This window comes from Haliaeetus albicilla, chromosome Z, assembly GCF_947461875.1.
Source record: "Haliaeetus albicilla chromosome Z, bHalAlb1.1, whole genome shotgun sequence".
Lineage (NCBI taxonomy): Eukaryota > Metazoa > Chordata > Aves > Accipitriformes > Accipitridae > Haliaeetus > Haliaeetus albicilla.
The window spans coordinates 22,918,319-22,934,890 of NC_091516.1; the positions used below are offsets into that span (position 1 = coordinate 22,918,319).

At 39.8% G+C, this 16,572-nt stretch overlaps 1 protein-coding gene across 3 annotated transcripts in view; it reads right to left on the reverse strand.

Annotated features, from left to right (window-relative positions):
* Nucleotides 1-2,219: 2,219 nt before the first annotated feature.
* PSIP1 (PC4 and SRSF1 interacting protein 1) overlaps nt 2,220-16,572 on the reverse strand; it is a 35,186-nt gene continuing 20,833 nt past the window's right edge. For 2 of the 3 annotated variants that reach the window (XM_069775813.1, XM_069775812.1), the window contains exons 11-17: nt 16,448-16,569; nt 13,911-13,966; nt 12,590-12,660; nt 6,929-7,030; nt 6,026-6,239; nt 3,642-3,753; nt 2,220-2,985 (exon numbers count right to left, since the gene is read on the reverse strand). In XM_069775813.1, the coding sequence (XP_069631914.1) occupies nt 2,922-2,985; nt 3,642-3,753; nt 6,026-6,239; nt 6,929-7,030; nt 12,590-12,660; nt 13,911-13,966; nt 16,448-16,569 (741 nt within the window). In that variant the 3' untranslated portion in view covers nt 2,220-2,921. The remainder of the gene's footprint in view (nt 2,986-3,641; nt 3,754-6,025; nt 6,240-6,928; nt 7,031-12,589; nt 12,661-13,910; nt 13,967-16,447; nt 16,570-16,572) is intronic. The other variant, XM_069775814.1, reaches the window with a different exon arrangement.

Below are 16,572 nucleotides of genomic sequence, written 5' to 3' on the forward strand. Positions count from 1 at the left end.
GATTTGGCAGTATGAACCTTTATAACTTATTTCAAACTTCCAAAAGGTCTTGGAGATTCTCTCCCTAATGAAAGTTTTTGCCTTGCTGACAAGATGGTGATATAGAACACTGTTTCTTGTGCTGAACAAGAGGAGAGGCCCCTCTGATTTTACTCTTGGTGCAAAGTTCCAAAGCAAAATGGGATTCATACAGGCAGTGTCACTTTCCACTGCTAGCTGGGCACTTTAACATTATCACAGCAGCCCCCTGTGCACTTGAATGATAAGCAACTCAACAAGGCTGCACAATATTTTAAGCTGTAGTAAACTTGACTCTTGAAGTGGGGATGCTACTGTCAAAGCCAATTCTGCTTTAAATTTTGTGCATTAACTGGTTTGTTTCCTTTCTGCAAAAGGAATCAGCCGTATTCATTGGGAGACTTAAGTTTGACTGCCTAGTCAGTGCTCAGCTCTCAGAAATTTTATCTTTCAAGAGACACAGCTCATGGACATTTGGGCATCTTGGAAGGTGAGATGGCCATTACTACAGTCTGTGAGATTCTGTGAATTTAGGGTACTTCTGGTTTGTAAATGGGCAGTAAATTCAGGCAGTAAAAGCCCAAGCAGCTGAATGGATAGAGCATGACTTTAGTGACTTGCAGAGTAGAATCAGGAGCTTCATCTCTGCATCTGTTAGCCTCTGAAGTAGTGGCATGGTTGACCCATTATCTCTGACACAGCTGTGAATGACAGATGTGGGTATTAGCTCATCAACACTTGTGGGAAAACAAGGTAGATTTTGCATACTTGTCAAATACACAGTACCTTTTTTTGGTAAAAGGAGTTTTGACAGAAAGGAATGGTCAAAACCACTACGTGCCTATGTGAGAATGCCCATTTATTTTCAGTTAACATCTTTACAAAACACTTTGGAGGGTGAAAGTGGAAGTTGTTTTAGTTTCCTAAGGCAATAAAACACATCTTGTGACTAGCTGTATGTAGAACTATGCAAAATCCAGTGCACAGTAACTACCTGTATTTGGAAGCTTAATGAGAATGCTGCTGTCTGATGGTCTAGCTGTATGGCTGTGTTAGTCTCTGCCGTTAACAGCAGTCTGTTGTGAAACACTAGAGACTGCTGAAACTCAAGATCTGTGGAGGCCAAACATCACAGCCATCTGCCAAGGACAATTTCATACTGGGAGCTGCTGTGGCTACTGATCTTCCTGGTTTAACTTGAGGTACTGTCTTCAAGATCTGAAAGCTGTTCAGTTTTGGTGTATGAACACCTTCCATTTCATGACGCTTATTATGCACATGAAAAGCTTTGCAAGCAATTTTAGCATTTAGTAACTACTTGCATGTTTTTACATTTGTGTGGGAGACTGCTGTAATCAAAATCTTAACTATATTGCTGTGAACTAAAACGTCTTTTGATGCCGAGTTTTAACCTCTAGTAATCACGTAAGTGGATTCTGCTTTGTAAATACAGGCTTCAGTATTTAATCATTAACCTTTTTAAATGCCTGTAGCTTGCTACTTTAATTTCCCAAGGCAGCCAGCATGTTACTACAAAGTGCTCCTCTAAGTAAGCACCACTGTGTTTTATGGAAAAAGTCATTTATGAGTGTGCTGCTTTGAGCACCAACATGGGAGACCTTCCCCCAGGCACTCTTCACATCTCCCTTTGACAAACAGAGCTATGAAGAGAGAATAGAGAGTTTTAGGCTGCTTGCCACTGTGGGCAGGAAGGTAGAGTGGAAATAGTACCATTTTGTAAATATGCACAAATCACGTTTTTGCTAAGATTGGTACAGATGTATACATGTGCATGTGCTTCTATCCATTGACATAAATGATGGCAGAGTAATAAGGAATGATAAATATGCTTGCATCTACAAAAGTACTCAATATAGCAAAGAAGTCTTTAGAAAGCATGCAGTGCATTCTAATATTAAGTCTGCTGTACAAATGCAGCAAAACAGGCTCCATAAATTCAGCTGCTGGTCAACAGTGTTGATGAATGTTGAAACAAGTATTCTCCTGTTGGCTTTTCCACATTACTACAAACCTATAATCCTGCCTCATCTTAACATTACAGCTAGTTTACAGATTACTGAGACCAAAAATAAACGTAATGGGTTCTGCTTAAGGACAACTATAGAAGCAGTTAACATCATCTAGGTGCAGTACTATGTAAATGGACAGTATTGTATAATACTGTTAAGAACTAGTCTCTCTTTATCAGTTTAAATTTTTTATTTTTGTAAACTAAACAGTGTTTTCCAACCAGTGTGCATCAATAGGTTCTGTAGGAACACCACATTTCTTTCTAGTATACTTATTATAGCAAAAGCATACCATAAAGTCATGTTGCAGTAAATTGGCACAATGAGTTTTGCAAGAACAGAACTAAACTTGTTTAGAAAAAGTGATTAAGTATACTCATACATTAACATTTTAACAGCTATAAAAATGCCAGTTCCAACTCCTACAAAACACAGTGAAAAGACATCCTAACAAGAGTTGAAAAACTATGCACAAACAGAGGTCAGTATCATAGGAAGAGAGTAGGTTTTATACAAGTGAAGCAACTGGGCAGTTAAAAGTATTTACACTTTTTCCTGCTATTAGCTAGACAAACATACAGTAGTCAGGTAAAAATATACTACAACTCTAAGTCCTGTAACATGTAAGCATATGTCTTCTAACTGGAATTTTCATCTTTTGAAATGTGTTACCTGTTAATACTGGACAAAACTATTGGCAGAAGTGTTTAAATACTTTTAAACCAAGATTAAAGGGGGCTTCTATTCCACAAAATTTAACTTTAAAATACTATGCTTATAAAATTATTTTAAACTTTCAGCAGTCTATAGATTTGAAATGCAAAACTTAACAATCCCCTTTATTTTGTATTTTAGAAAAAGACTCCAGTGATGTCATTTGCTTTCAAAGGCAGAATCTTTTGCTGGCTTTTCAAGCTCGCTCTCTTCACCGCATGTCCTAGAAACAAAATAATGTAACATTAATGACCATATAAAAGTGTGGAGAGCAAGACTTACTCCAGATGAATTTGTACAGTCTAAAGCAAGTGATGCTGATACACATTCAGCAGCAGATAGAGTCTGGAGAAGTGAAGCAGGTAGTGATGCCAGCTGTCTATCTTCTCTTTTACTCTGACTGCCCCCAAATGCGAAGCTAAGCTGGTAGTGATTGTTCTACAGCTACACTATAGAACACTAATTTAGGTGGTTTGGCTATTGATTAGAATACATGATTTCACAAAAAACTTGATAAATCCCACTAGTTTCTGTAAGACTTGGTTCAGGCTTCCTTTGCTTCCAACTTAATAGGACCGAGTAGTATAAAACATAGGAGAAAGCTTATACTTTGCCCTGTCTCACCACATGCTGATTTTCTCCTAACAGGACATCTTGTTCCAGTCTCCACCACAGCAGTGAGTGAAATAACTTTTAAAATGTTCATTCAAAACTTCAATGGAAGATTTGCATGCTATTATCATTCTCTAAAGTTGAGAGAAAACTCTGTAAAGAAAACAGTACCTCACCATGGTTAAGTAACTTCAATCTACTGCTGTTTTATTTTACATCATTGTGCTAGAGCAGAACAGATCCTTAGTTCAGGTAAGGTTAACTCACTTTTTCTTACTGCCGGCTTCATGCCTATCTTTCTTTTCCTCTGTGTTCTCTCCATTGTGTTGTGACTGGTTGGTGTCTTGAGCTTCAGACCCTCCATTGAGAACCTTTGAACCTTTAAAATTAAAGGGCAGGGAAAGAAAACAGTACTGGAGGCAGCAAAACTCTGTTATAAAAAGCCCTAGATAACTTCTTTAACTTCATCCACTCAAACACTATAAATGTTTTCCCCCCACCTTGATACACAGCAGCTGAAAAAATACAAAATGCATAAAGTGTTACAGCTTTAACTTCCTAAAACTCCATGCAATGAGACTCATCCCATAATTTTAATAATAGGAAATGAACAGTGTATGTATTTCATGTGATTTTGAGTTCTTTTGCTTGCTAGGCTACAGGTAATAGGATTAATGCTTATTTATTTTCTGAGCAGCTGGAGAATATACTTCAGCAGTAAATGCTGTTTACCACTCTAACGTGGTCAGACAATTTGGGGGGATTTCTGATACTTCTAACTGGAGAAGTTACTAATTCCATGGATTCTTGTTTACTCTTAACTCTAACAAACATGTATATAATCAAAATATGACAAACAGTATATATAATTAAAGTGTTTAGTTATAGCATGCAGTTGTCAAGCAGGAAAACAAAGCACTATGTAGAAGCTGTATTTAGTGAAGGCAAAGCAGGAATGTTTAACCGCTTTAAAATTTCTGTGATTAATACATGTTTTGCTCTAGTACTACCAGCTAGGGAATTTTGAGTGGATTGTTGAGGAATGTCACTTTAAGTCAGAATTGATAATCTATTTTATTTGAAGTTACACGTTTACCAAAAGAACTCTATTAAACTACTGTGCTACAGCAAGAAAAAAATACAGGACATTACTCATCTGAATACCTGCAGACTGAGAGATGCTAAAAAGCAGACGATCATTTTAAGATGACATTCTAGTAGTTGGTCTACTTAGACTTGCTCAGAATCTGTTCTGAACATCAGTGTCATGGGAGGAATTCAAAGAAACAATGAGTGCTACAATCCCTTGTTACAAAGTGGATAGTCTGAAGCTGTACTTCAGCTGAAGTACAAACCGCTGTAATTGTTGTGCTTCATAAAGATAGTAAGAGTTCAGCAGTTCAGTTTTTAAAAAGGCAGAAGTACAAATGTAAGGAACCAGCATTTCTCTTTGTAGCAAATAAAGAAAAATCCACTTCCATTAAATAATCCCCTACTCTGATAAAACTTCTTACCATTTGACTAGGCAACAACATGGCATTTCAGTGTGTTCCACTGAAATCTAGTGTTAACCTTACCAGGAGTAGCTACATTAGTCAGGCTATGTGTAGGTAGTCTTTCAGTTTAGATGCTTTGTTGAAGTATTAGCTGTGCTGATCGCTGGGTTGGGGAAAGATCTGTGTGGAACCTCTACTACATCATACATATGTCTCTCACCATAACATGGTTGGATTTTATCATCCTTGCTTTCTTAGAAGTTACAAATATGGTGGCATTTCAACTACAGTTATTCTGAATCCTTGGCATCCTCAATCACCTCAGTTACAGTAACATGTTTATTCCAGATCTGGGTGGTGTAACTTTCAAAACAGTTTTCTGAAACAGTTTTGGTCCCAGGATTCAAGTTCAAAGTAAGTAAAATTTCTTTCCAGTGCTTGTGGAGATCAAGGATCTAAACAATTTAAAAACGCAAGTATCTATTTTACTACACTTCTTTCCTGTTTTGTTTTTTTTTTTTTTAAATAACAAACCTAAGTTATTGTAGGGCATGGTTACTATGGAAAGCTTTCAATATCATGCTGTACTTGTACAAGCGCTCATGATTAATCTGGAATAGTACTGCCAAGAGCATAAAAGCCTACTGTCCCCTAAATTAAGATTATTTCTTTACTGTTAGACTAACTATGAAGTAGGACGTAAGTGGTTAAAAGCTGCTGCTACACATAGTAGCATGCATGATACAGGAAGAGGCCAGTGAGGGAAACTAAGCAGTTAAAGCACAGGCGGAAGTCTAGGCACCAAAAGGCTACTTGAGGAATGGAAGGTAGTATGTTATTCTACCTCATGTTTAATGGTTTTTTTATTCCACAAGGTAATAAAGTTATAAAATTTACAGAGAAGTAAAAAATGCTAAACTCAATTATTGCAAAAGCCCTTCCCTTCAGGCAGTAAAGGTAAAATAGCCACAGAAAACATTATACCCTTGAACTTGAAATTTATTTATAGCAGTACTATCCTTGACTATTTCAGATATGTAAAGGTTTTAATAGATGGGCAGAATTCCTACATCAAGGATTTTTTAAAGCTGGCTCAGAAATTGATGGAGACTAGGTCTTTTATATGATAATAAAACTAAAAACACAGTAACTTACCTGTTTGATCCTTTTCCATTTTTTTGTTTGCTCCTTTCTTCCACTGTTCTTTGGTTTTGCTGGCTTCCTCATGCTGCTTCTGCTCAGCAAGTGATTTATTTAGTACTTGGGAAAGAACAGAATCTCCTTCCCCAACCAGAAACATGGTCTTGAACTTGTTATATAGCATGGTAGATTTCTCCATGATAACTTGGCTAACTTTGAATTTCCGTATCTGAAATCAAAGTAATAAAACAATGAGGTCCACTTAGGTATTTAAATACCTATGTAATTTCATGACATGCTAGATGAAGTTTTTAATTTAACCTGAAATGAGATCATAGACTTTAACATTCTCTGAAGTATCACAGAATCGCAGAACAGCCCAGGTTGGAAGGGACCTTGAAAGATCATCTGGTCCAACCCTTCGTGGGAAAGGAAGCCTGGATGAGATTATGAAGTACCCTGTCCAATTGCATCTTGAAACCTTCAGTGATGAGGACTCTACCATGTCCCTTGGGAGGTTTTTCCAGTGAACAATTGTTCTCACTGTAAAAAAATTTTCTTTTTTATGTCAAGATGAAACCTCTCCTGGTGCAACTTGTACCACTGCCCCTTGTCTTCTCCATGTGGCTCCTTGTGAAGATAGAGACTCCATCCTTTTTGTAGCTGCCCTTTAAGTGCTAGAATACTGTGATGAGGTCCGCCCTGAGACTTTGGGAGGAAAAGACCTAACTCCTTCAGTCTTTTCTCATAGGGGAGATTCTCCAGCCCTTTGATCATCTTCATGGCCCTCCTTTGGACCCTCTCCAGTCTGTCTGCATCATTCTTCAATTGTGGGGACCAGAACTGGGCACAGTACTCCAGCAGTAAGAAACACTGGTATCAACTTAAGAAAACACATGTTAACATTGCAGATCTCACCTTCTTTAGAGTCAGAATCATCTCTGTATGTTTCTGAGCTTGTTGCATTGTGACTTGAAGGGATGCAAGCTCATCGAGAGCCTCAATACACCTGTTCACATCCTGTATATAAACAAGAAATTAGTTTGAAGACTTAATGTTAATAATCTTTAATTAGCCATACTACTTCATTTCAGTGCTCTGATACCTTAATTTGACTATGTACTTAATTTTAGAATAATTCATATAGTCAAACTTTCAAACAGAAATTATTGTCAGCTGCCTTTCAGCTACTTCCATAACAAAAGGCAGATGCTATCTGAATAACTTACTATTATTTTCAAAAAACAAACTTAAGCTTTATGTCACTTCTAAAATTCTAGTACTTCCATGCTTGAAGCTGTTCTCTATAGTCAGCCTTTTTCATACAGGTTTTTCCCAAGTGATTTGCCACTGAGAAGGGAGCAAAGCATCTTAAGTGGACTGCAGTTAATATACAGAACTGTATCTTTGTAGATTCTTCAGCTGAAAGTTTGAGAATGACACACTATGCAGGACACCTAGAAGTAATGATGTGAGCTTCTGATCCATTTCTAGGAACCACTGTACTAAAGTCTTCTTCCTATAATACTTAGTTCTCACTTTCCTTATCTTCAGCTACTCTTACTTATTTTACCTCCTATCTGGAACTAACAAGATTCATCACCAGAAAAGGTCATAATAATATTCTGCATTTTGTATGAAGTTGTAACTCCTGTTCTCAAGGGGAATTAGTATTTAAAAAAACCCTAAACAAACGTATCAGGACTATGCTCAGCAGAGTTCTTATTATCATGTTTACTTGATAAATACAATTATGGTAAACTAAATGTCCTTGCTGTAGCTCTACAGTTAATGTTCTTCCCAATATTTGAAGATATTTGCCCCATTATACCTCTGAATCAGAGGTTGGGGGGGGTGGGGGTGGTGTTCTGCTTTTTTCTGATTATTTTAGGGGAACTTACTATCTGGCTCAGGACAGAGTGATTTACTTAAGCCAAACCATTAAGTTATGAAGTAAAAGCTTTCTAGATTTTATTTAAGGTGAGCTATTTTTTTGAGACAAAGTATCGGCATAGACTTAATAGGCCACAGTAAAAATGAATGTTTCATATTTAACACTGTGGTTAGCCTTGGGCAGCAGCCAGATGCCCACCCAGGTGCTCACTGCTCCCTCCTCAGCAGTGCAAGGGGGAAGACAGGATGAGAAGGCTCATGGGCCAAGATAAAGACAGGGAGATTGCATACCAGTTACTGTCATGGGCAAAACAGACTCTACTTTGGGGAAATTAATTTATTACCAATTAAAATAGATTTGGTTGTGAGAAACAAAGACAAATGTTAAATCTACACTTGTCCTTCCCCTCTCTTGCATTCTCAATTTCACTCCAGACTCACCTCCCCAGCCCAAACCAAGCAGTGCAGGAGGGGCAGATGGTCAGTACATCCCAGTTCCTCTCTGCAACTGCTTCTCTCTGTCTCCTCTGCTCCAGCTTAGGCTCTCCCTACAGGCTGCAGTCCTTCAGGAGAAATATCCAACATAGGCTCTCCACAGGCTGCCGCGTGAACATCTGCTCCTTCATGGTCTCTTCCACAGACTGCAGGCAAATACCTGCTCCAGCACCATGGAGCACCTCCTCCCTTCTCCTCTGACCTTGGTGTTCCCTCTGCTGTTTCTCACTCTTTCCTTCCCTCCTCCTCTCTCTGCCCAGTGTTTTGCCCTTTCTTAAATATGTTTTCACAGAGGCACAAACATCTTGGCCAGGTGGTTCAGCTGTGCCCTGTGGTGGGTCTGCTGGAGCCAGCTGGAACTGGTTGTATTCTGGCACCACTACCAGAACCTTGCCTCTGACACCTGACACAATGCTGGGTTCCTGAATTGGAGCAGCTTGCTGCTTCTCATACTACTGTACTGCTTCACTGACACTCATATTTCCTCATTGTACAAGTGGCACTCAAAAAATGAAGATAGTAAACCAAAGGCTGAATCCCTTTCAGCACCATCCATGCAATAGTACTCTGAAAAGGCCATGTAATCAGTTAGGGAAGGTCATCAAACTGATGTCACTCTCACACCTCTCCTTGGCCAGTTAATACTGGTAGTGAAAATTTCCTTGTCTTCAGCAGTACATAAAGGCAGAGATGGAATGAAGCCTTTTACTTGCTTTTTCAGTTGTGTAAATGGAAATGGACTTTTGAAGATTTGCATACCCTCCAGAACTTCAAGTAAGAGAGAGACTGGTGAAGTATTTTTGGTCTGGTCTCATGATTTGAGGTTTCAGTTAAGAGAAAACAACAACAGAAGCACAGATAACCTTGAATTCAGAAAACCTGGTAGTATTTTTCTACAGCACCAAAGGCATAGAAATTAAAATAGGCTTGAAAAAAGATCCAGTTCTTGTCCTTCCCTATGTTACTGCCCAACCTTAACAGTTGATTTGCAGGTGTAAGAATTAGACAATAGGCAAGTGCTTGATGATCCCCACTGTAAAAAAGCTTTTTCTTGTTCCTGTATTTACATCAGTGTTTATTGCCTCTTGTGCTTCCACTGAGAAGTCTGGCTCTGTCATCTTTCCTCACTCCATTCAGGTATTTGCACACATGGGGAAGAACCCACTCTCGACCTTCTCTTTTCCAGGCTGAAGACTCCCAGCTCTCTCAGCCTCTCCTCCTATGACAGATGCTCCAAGCCCTTAATTCATCTTTGTGGCCCTTTACTGGGCTCCCTAGAGTTTGTCCATGTCTCTGTTGTACTGGGGAGCCCAGAATGGGATCCAGTGTCAAGTAGAGGGCAGCCATCACCTCCTGTGTTTTGGCAACTTTTTCTAATGCAACCCAGGATGCTGTTGGCCACCTTTACCACAAGAGCACATTACTGGCTTGTGGTAAGCTTGGTGTCCACCAACACTCCAAGTCATTTTCTGAAAAGCTACGCTCTAGCTACTCAGCCTCCAACTTGTGCATGGAGTTATATTCCTCTGAGGGGCAGAACCTGAACCTTTGTTGAACCACATGAAGTGGCTGTTGGCCCATTTCTCTAGCCTGTCCAAGTCCCTCTGGATGGCAGCACACCTATCAAATCTTTCCTTTCAGTTCTGTATCATCTGCAAACTTGCTACAGGTGTGGTCTGTCCCATCCTCCCAGTCATTAATGAAGATGTTTGAACAGTATTGACTACTAGTGACTGGCCTTTAGCTGGACACACTGCCACTGATCAGAGTCTTCTGTGCCCTGCAGTTCAGCCAGTTTTCAGTCCACCTTGCTATCCACGTAGTCCAGACTTCATCAGTTTGTGAGGCTGTTATAAGAGACAGTGCTCTTCGGTTTATTCTGCATCAGGTCCCAGTTGGTTTAAGTGTTCCCTAATTTGATCCTTGTCCACTGAGCATCAAGTCTTTCCTGTTCTGGACCTTCCCCTAGTCTCTGGGACCTAGGATTCCTGAAAGAAGTTGTATAAGCAAACTGAGGTCAAGAAGGCATTGAGTACCGAGTTAGTGATAAAAGGAAGACTAGGCAAATGTGGGCCCTCTCCAGAAGGAAATGGGAGACCTGGTTACCCAGGACATGGAGAAGGCTGAAGTACTCAATGACTTTTTTGCCTCAGTCTTCACTGACAAGTTCTCCAGCCACACTGCCCAGGTCACAGAAGGCAAAGGCAGGGACTGAGAGAGTGAAGAACTGCCCACTGTAGGAGAAGATCAGGTTCAAGACCATCTAAAGAACGTAAAGGTGCACAAGTACATGGGATCTGATGAGATACAGCTGTGGGTCCTGAGGGAACTGGCAGGTGAAGTGGCTAAGCCACTATCCATCATATTTGAGAAGTCAGGGCAGTCCTGGCAATTTCCCACTGACTGGAAATTGGGAAACATAACCCCCATTTTTAAAAGGGGAAAAAAGGAAGACCCAGGGAACTACAGGCCAGTCAGTCTCACCTCTGTGCCCAGCAAGATCATGGAACGGATCCTCCTGGAAACTGTGCTGAGGCACATGGAAAATAAGGAGATGATTGGTGACAGCCAGCATGGCTTTACTAAGAGCAAATTGTGGCTGGCAAATTTGGTGGCCTTCAATGATGAGGTTACAGCGTTGGTAGATAAGGGAAGAGCAGTAGACATCATCTGCCTGGACCTGTGCAAAGCATTTGACCCCGTCCCACACAATATCCTTGTCTCTAAATTGGAGAGACGTGGATTTGACAGATGGACCACTCAGTGTATCCACTGAATTGGCTGGATGGTCACACTCAAAAGAGTTGCGATCAATGGCTTGATGTTCAAGTGGAGACCAGTGGTGTTCCTCAGGGGTCAATGCTGGGACCAGCACAGTTTAACATCTTTGTTGGTGACATGGACAGTGGGATTGAGTGCACCCTCAGCACATTTGCCAATGACACCAAGCTGTGTGGTGCAGTCAACACACTGGAGGGAAGCAATGCCATCCAGAGGGACCTTCACAGGCTTGAGAGGTGGGCCTGTGCAAACCTCATGAAGTTCAACAAGGCCAAGTGCAAGGTCCTGCACATCGGCTGGGGCAATCCCAAGCACAAATACAGGCTGGGCGATGAGTGGATCGAGAGTAGCCCTGAGGAGGACTTGGGGGTGCTGGCTGACACAAAGCTCAACATGACCCAAGTAATGTGCATTCTGGTCTGCATCAAAAGAAGTGTGGCAGCAGGTTGAGGGAGGTGATTCTCCCCCTCTACTCTGCTGTGGTGAGACCCCACCTGGAGTACTGTGTTCAGCTCTGGGGCTCCCAACATAAGACAGACATGGACCTTGAGTGGGTCCAGAGGAGGGCCGCAAAGATGATCATGGGGCTAGAGCACCTCCCCTGTGAGGACAGGCTGAGAGAGCTGAGGTTGTTCAGCCTGGAAAAGAAAGGGCTCCAGGGAAGCCTTACAGTAGCCTTCCAGTACTTAAAGGGGGGCCCTACAGGAAAAACAGGGAGGGACTCTCAATCAGGCAGTATAGCAATAGGATGAGGGGTAACAGTTTCACATTGAAAGGGGGTACCTTTAGATTAGGTACTAGGAAGAAATTCTTCACTGTGAGTGTGGCTGACCATTCTCTACTTCTGCCTCATGAGGTGATCTGCAGTAGATGTCCCTCAGGATGTCACCCATATTGGTCTGCCCACTAATCCTGACCCATAAGCTCTCAGCTGGCTTACCATCTGTGCCAGTGCAGAGTTCCACACATTCCCACTGGTCTATCACAAAGAGTTATCCTGCATCTTGTCCTCCCAGCACCTGTCTTTCCTAAAGAGCCTGTATACATACATGGCGAGGCTCCAGTCTGGTCAGCAGATGGGGACCTCCATCCCTTGCATTGGGGAATCTGCCACTAGTACACTCACCATGTCCTTCTGGCGCTTCTGCATGGCTCAGGCTGAGCTGGCACAGATACTTCATTTGACAGAATTCTGTCTGAATGTTTCTGGTAAATAATTTATTATTAAGTATTTTCAAACAAAAGCATTGATCTTTTAATGTCCATAATAACCTCATTTAAGCAGCAGTTGTCTTTCAAATGGAAAAAATTCCATTCCTTCTCAGAATATTAATTAAAAACAAACATGCACGCCAAGTATTTCCTACTGGAATTATACATATAAATTGGTTTAAAAAAGAATATACTTACAAGATGATCAATTTTCAGGGAGTTCTTAATTTCTGCATGTATCCTTTGAAGCCTAGAATCCATTGATGTTTCTGAAGATTAAAAATAGTATGCATAAATATTTGATAATCACATCAGGTCTGATTTTTTTTAGAAATTTTTCTACAAATCTGAACTTCACACAGAAGGTAGAAAAATACAGGCAGGCACTCTGCATCAGACAACAATGCAGGTGCATACATAAATACACCATGGGGCTTCCTATCAGAGATAAAGTATGCAGCTTTTTAAAATTGGACACTATTAATAACCTACATAGTTTTCTCCTGAGGAGTTAAACTGAAAATGACTTTCTATTTCAATATACAGCTATCACTCTTTACTTCTGGGCCAGGTTAAAAGGAAGACACAATAAATACCGAGAGTTACAAAGCTAGAAAACTTTTAATGACAGGACTCCTGGATATTGATGGTTTTATCTTCAGTAAATGGGACATGATTCCAGTTACAGTCCAAATCCATCCAAGTAAAATGTTCCTAGCACACATGCTCCAGCAGGTGTGCAAGATAAATGAGTATGTCTGTCTAATTCACATGCTGAATGCCTGTTTGGATTTTTTCATACACAAGTGGTATGTATTCAGAACAATACTGCAAGCAAACAGAGTTTCTTTCAAGTCCAATCCATCTTGAATGGGTTTGGCTAATTTTTGACCCGCTCCCTATCGACACAGTGGGTTGGTTGGAGTCCATGCGACTGGATCTGTACTACACTACAATTACAGCTGGCAGTTTGGATTGCCCTTAAAGATGGGAGTACTAAAAAAGGAATGACTTATCCCTATGAAGGTCAGTTTGCAAGTATGTGTTAGTAGACAAGACCACAGTAATCTGAATCTAAGCCTCCTGCTTAGGAAGAACAAGCCTCTTGCTCAGCAAGCCTCCTGCTTAGTAAAAGGTAGTATCTAAATACTTACAAGAGGTCCCTCAGATTATTGTGTTGAGAAGACAGAAGGGAAAAAACAAAGGGAAGAACTACAGTGATTCGGTTCAAAGAATAAGAGCTTTTGTTTCTTTTTCACAAACAGAAGGGATCATCAGGGTTTAAAAGCTCAAATGACAGTAAAATGGGAATAGCAAAGACCTGTTCTAATGCACTGAAGAAAGAACATAGAACAACAAGAATGCACTACTTCACAGACCTGAAGGAAGCAGTCATGGATCAGACATCTCAGACTGAGACCCCACAGCCACCCTTGGCAGTAAATTATCTTATCCAGGCAGATAATTCTGTTCAAAATTTAAGACAACCAAAAATACCGTTTAACTTCTTTAAACTAACCTCTCTTCTTCTCCATCTTCTTAACTTCTGTTTTCTTGCCTTCTTCTTTACTCTGCCTATCAAAAATGTTAAAATGTTTTTACAAGGTTGTAAAGTCTGTTTCCTCAGTCTTCCCCCCCCCCTCCAAATTTTAGATGAGATGCAATGTTTTGAGTTATTATCTCAGTAAAACATTAGCATGCAGAAAACACAAAGAGCCAAATCCTGGTTTTCAAAGACTGAAATAAATTAACAAAATTAGTTAGCTTAGATACTGCTGATAAATCTTCCATACTGACAGATGGTTTTCCCTAGAAGCAACAAATTAAAGGACTTTAAAAACAAGTCACATTTCCAAACTGTTTTGTTTTGGTTGCATGTACAAATTGGTAGAATGGCGTTGTACAGAACTAACTTACAGAGGAAGAAAATATTTTTATTATGATGACAAAAAGAGTAAAACTATTTAACATTACCACAGGGAATTATGGAGAGATCAATTAGTCATAATCAGTTCCGATGTGATAATTACAACAGTGTAAGTATCCTACAACTGAATATAAATGTATCAGTGATAATTTAAATATTCTTGAAGCAAATAGTAATAAAGGAAAAAGATTTATTACAAGTTCATTGAAATCTCCTGGCTCTTTCTCTAATTATATCACTAAAAATAAAGCTGGGACTCAACCAAACCAAACCTGTCTCCATCTTAGTTACAGGATGAATAGAGCTTTTTCAAACAAGCTTTTGAACTTTTTATTCAGAAAGAATCATGAACCCGTTTAGCAAATCCTCAGTCTTGTCTTACTGAGGGGTTTCAAAGCCTCATTTTAGAATTTGCATATTTCAGCACATCATGACTAAATACTCTGTGACTGATTTTCTTGTCACAGCAACATGCATCCATAAAATATCCAGGCCTGCATGTCTATCATCTTCCATGTTCCTTTCATACTCTATCCAGTTAGAGAATTGACAGTTTTAAAGTACATAAGACTATTTTACTTCAACTAGCAGCACAAGCTCATGCCATTTAAGCGGTACATGTAAACTTTGTAGATGTACAGAACGGCGTACAAAGCACCATTATTAGACTTAACTAAGTATTAACGAAGTAGCTACAAAGACCAGAAAATGGAAACTATGCTGATGAGAAAAGTAACCAAAAAAAGGTATCAGCCTATATTCAGTGTATTAGTAGAGGAACTTGAAGACAGACAGCACAAAAAGAAGTCTTTTTTACTTTTTATCAATATTGAGTTTGTTGTATTAGTCATCAGCTATAATTAAATTCATTATGCATTCATTTACTACTCCTTTATCTTACCGAAACAGAGCTCTATCTACCCTCCAATGCATAAAATATGACAGCTATTTAAAAGTAAAGGAGATTTGATTATTATAACCAAATCAATATATGACAGTTTGATTGCAGAAATCAATCAGCATATGTCAGATTTAAACAGTGATATATTAAGAGCTGCAAAGATGCTAAGGACAATTTTGTATCTCTCGAGTTGGAAATGCTTAGGTTTGCTACAGGCAAGTAGAACAATTATGTTAGGTTTCCAGAGGAGTGACAGGAAGAAGAGGGGAAGAAAGGGCTAGAGAATTAAAAACCCCAAACTAGATTCTTGTTAATGAATGTGAAAAAGGCAGAATTTTGTTATTACAGCTGAAGGGGACCACTATCTTCCTCCTTTTTCTCCAAATTTTTACCTTGTTCTCCCTTTCTTCTGCCGTCCCACCAACTGTGGGGATGGGAGCATCATGCTCTAGTGGTAGCAGCTTCTCCACCCATTTGCAGAATAGCTCTCAAGAATGAATCAGATTTCTTCCTATTGTCATGTCCTGTGTCCCCACCTCTCCACCCCCTACCCCCCATTCCCACTTTCTGGCAGGATCCTCTCTCTATTCTTATGCTTGATTCATCTGTGATCATTTATCTTCCAAATGCAGACTGCTCATGGTATCACTCAACTGGCTTTCCAGTGCTATAGTAGAATAGTTCTTAAATTTTTCCTTGTTCTGTCTGACAGTGTGTGCTCTAGCTGCCAGGCAGAGAAGGAAATGTCTTCCAGGTGACCCTATGCATTCCACAACCTGATCAAAAAATCCATAACCATTGATTAATAGGTCCTACCAGCTCTCAATCTAATATATCCAAATCTTAAAAGAAAAATACATGGCTGTCCTGAGCAGTTTTTCACACTGATCCCTTTTCACATGGATATTCTTAGGCTACGTCTAAATACAACCCACCAGCTGTCTTCTGCTAGAAATTCTAAGTTACTGAAAGACTGACTGACTTCGCTTAATTTCTAGGTTCAATTCTTCCCATCTTCCCACAATAGAACATATTGGTTTAGAGGAGCTTTTTACTCTCCACTTAAAAAGAAGTTAAAAAATAAACAAACAAACAAAAAAGGTAGGGGGAGAGAACAACTGAACACAGTGCAAACCATTTTGGGATTTTTTTCAGATATTGTCTCCTCCTGTTAGTTACAGAGTGCTCCTACAACTTGCAGACACACCACATGTTAAAACATACTCACGATTCAGATTCTGTCTGTTCCTCTTGCTTACGCTTTCTTTCTGTTACTTCTCTCTCATGTTGGCCTCTTACAATGCTTCTTCTATGAGCTGCCTGAAAGCTTCTTCCCCCTTTTTTCTTCTGTTT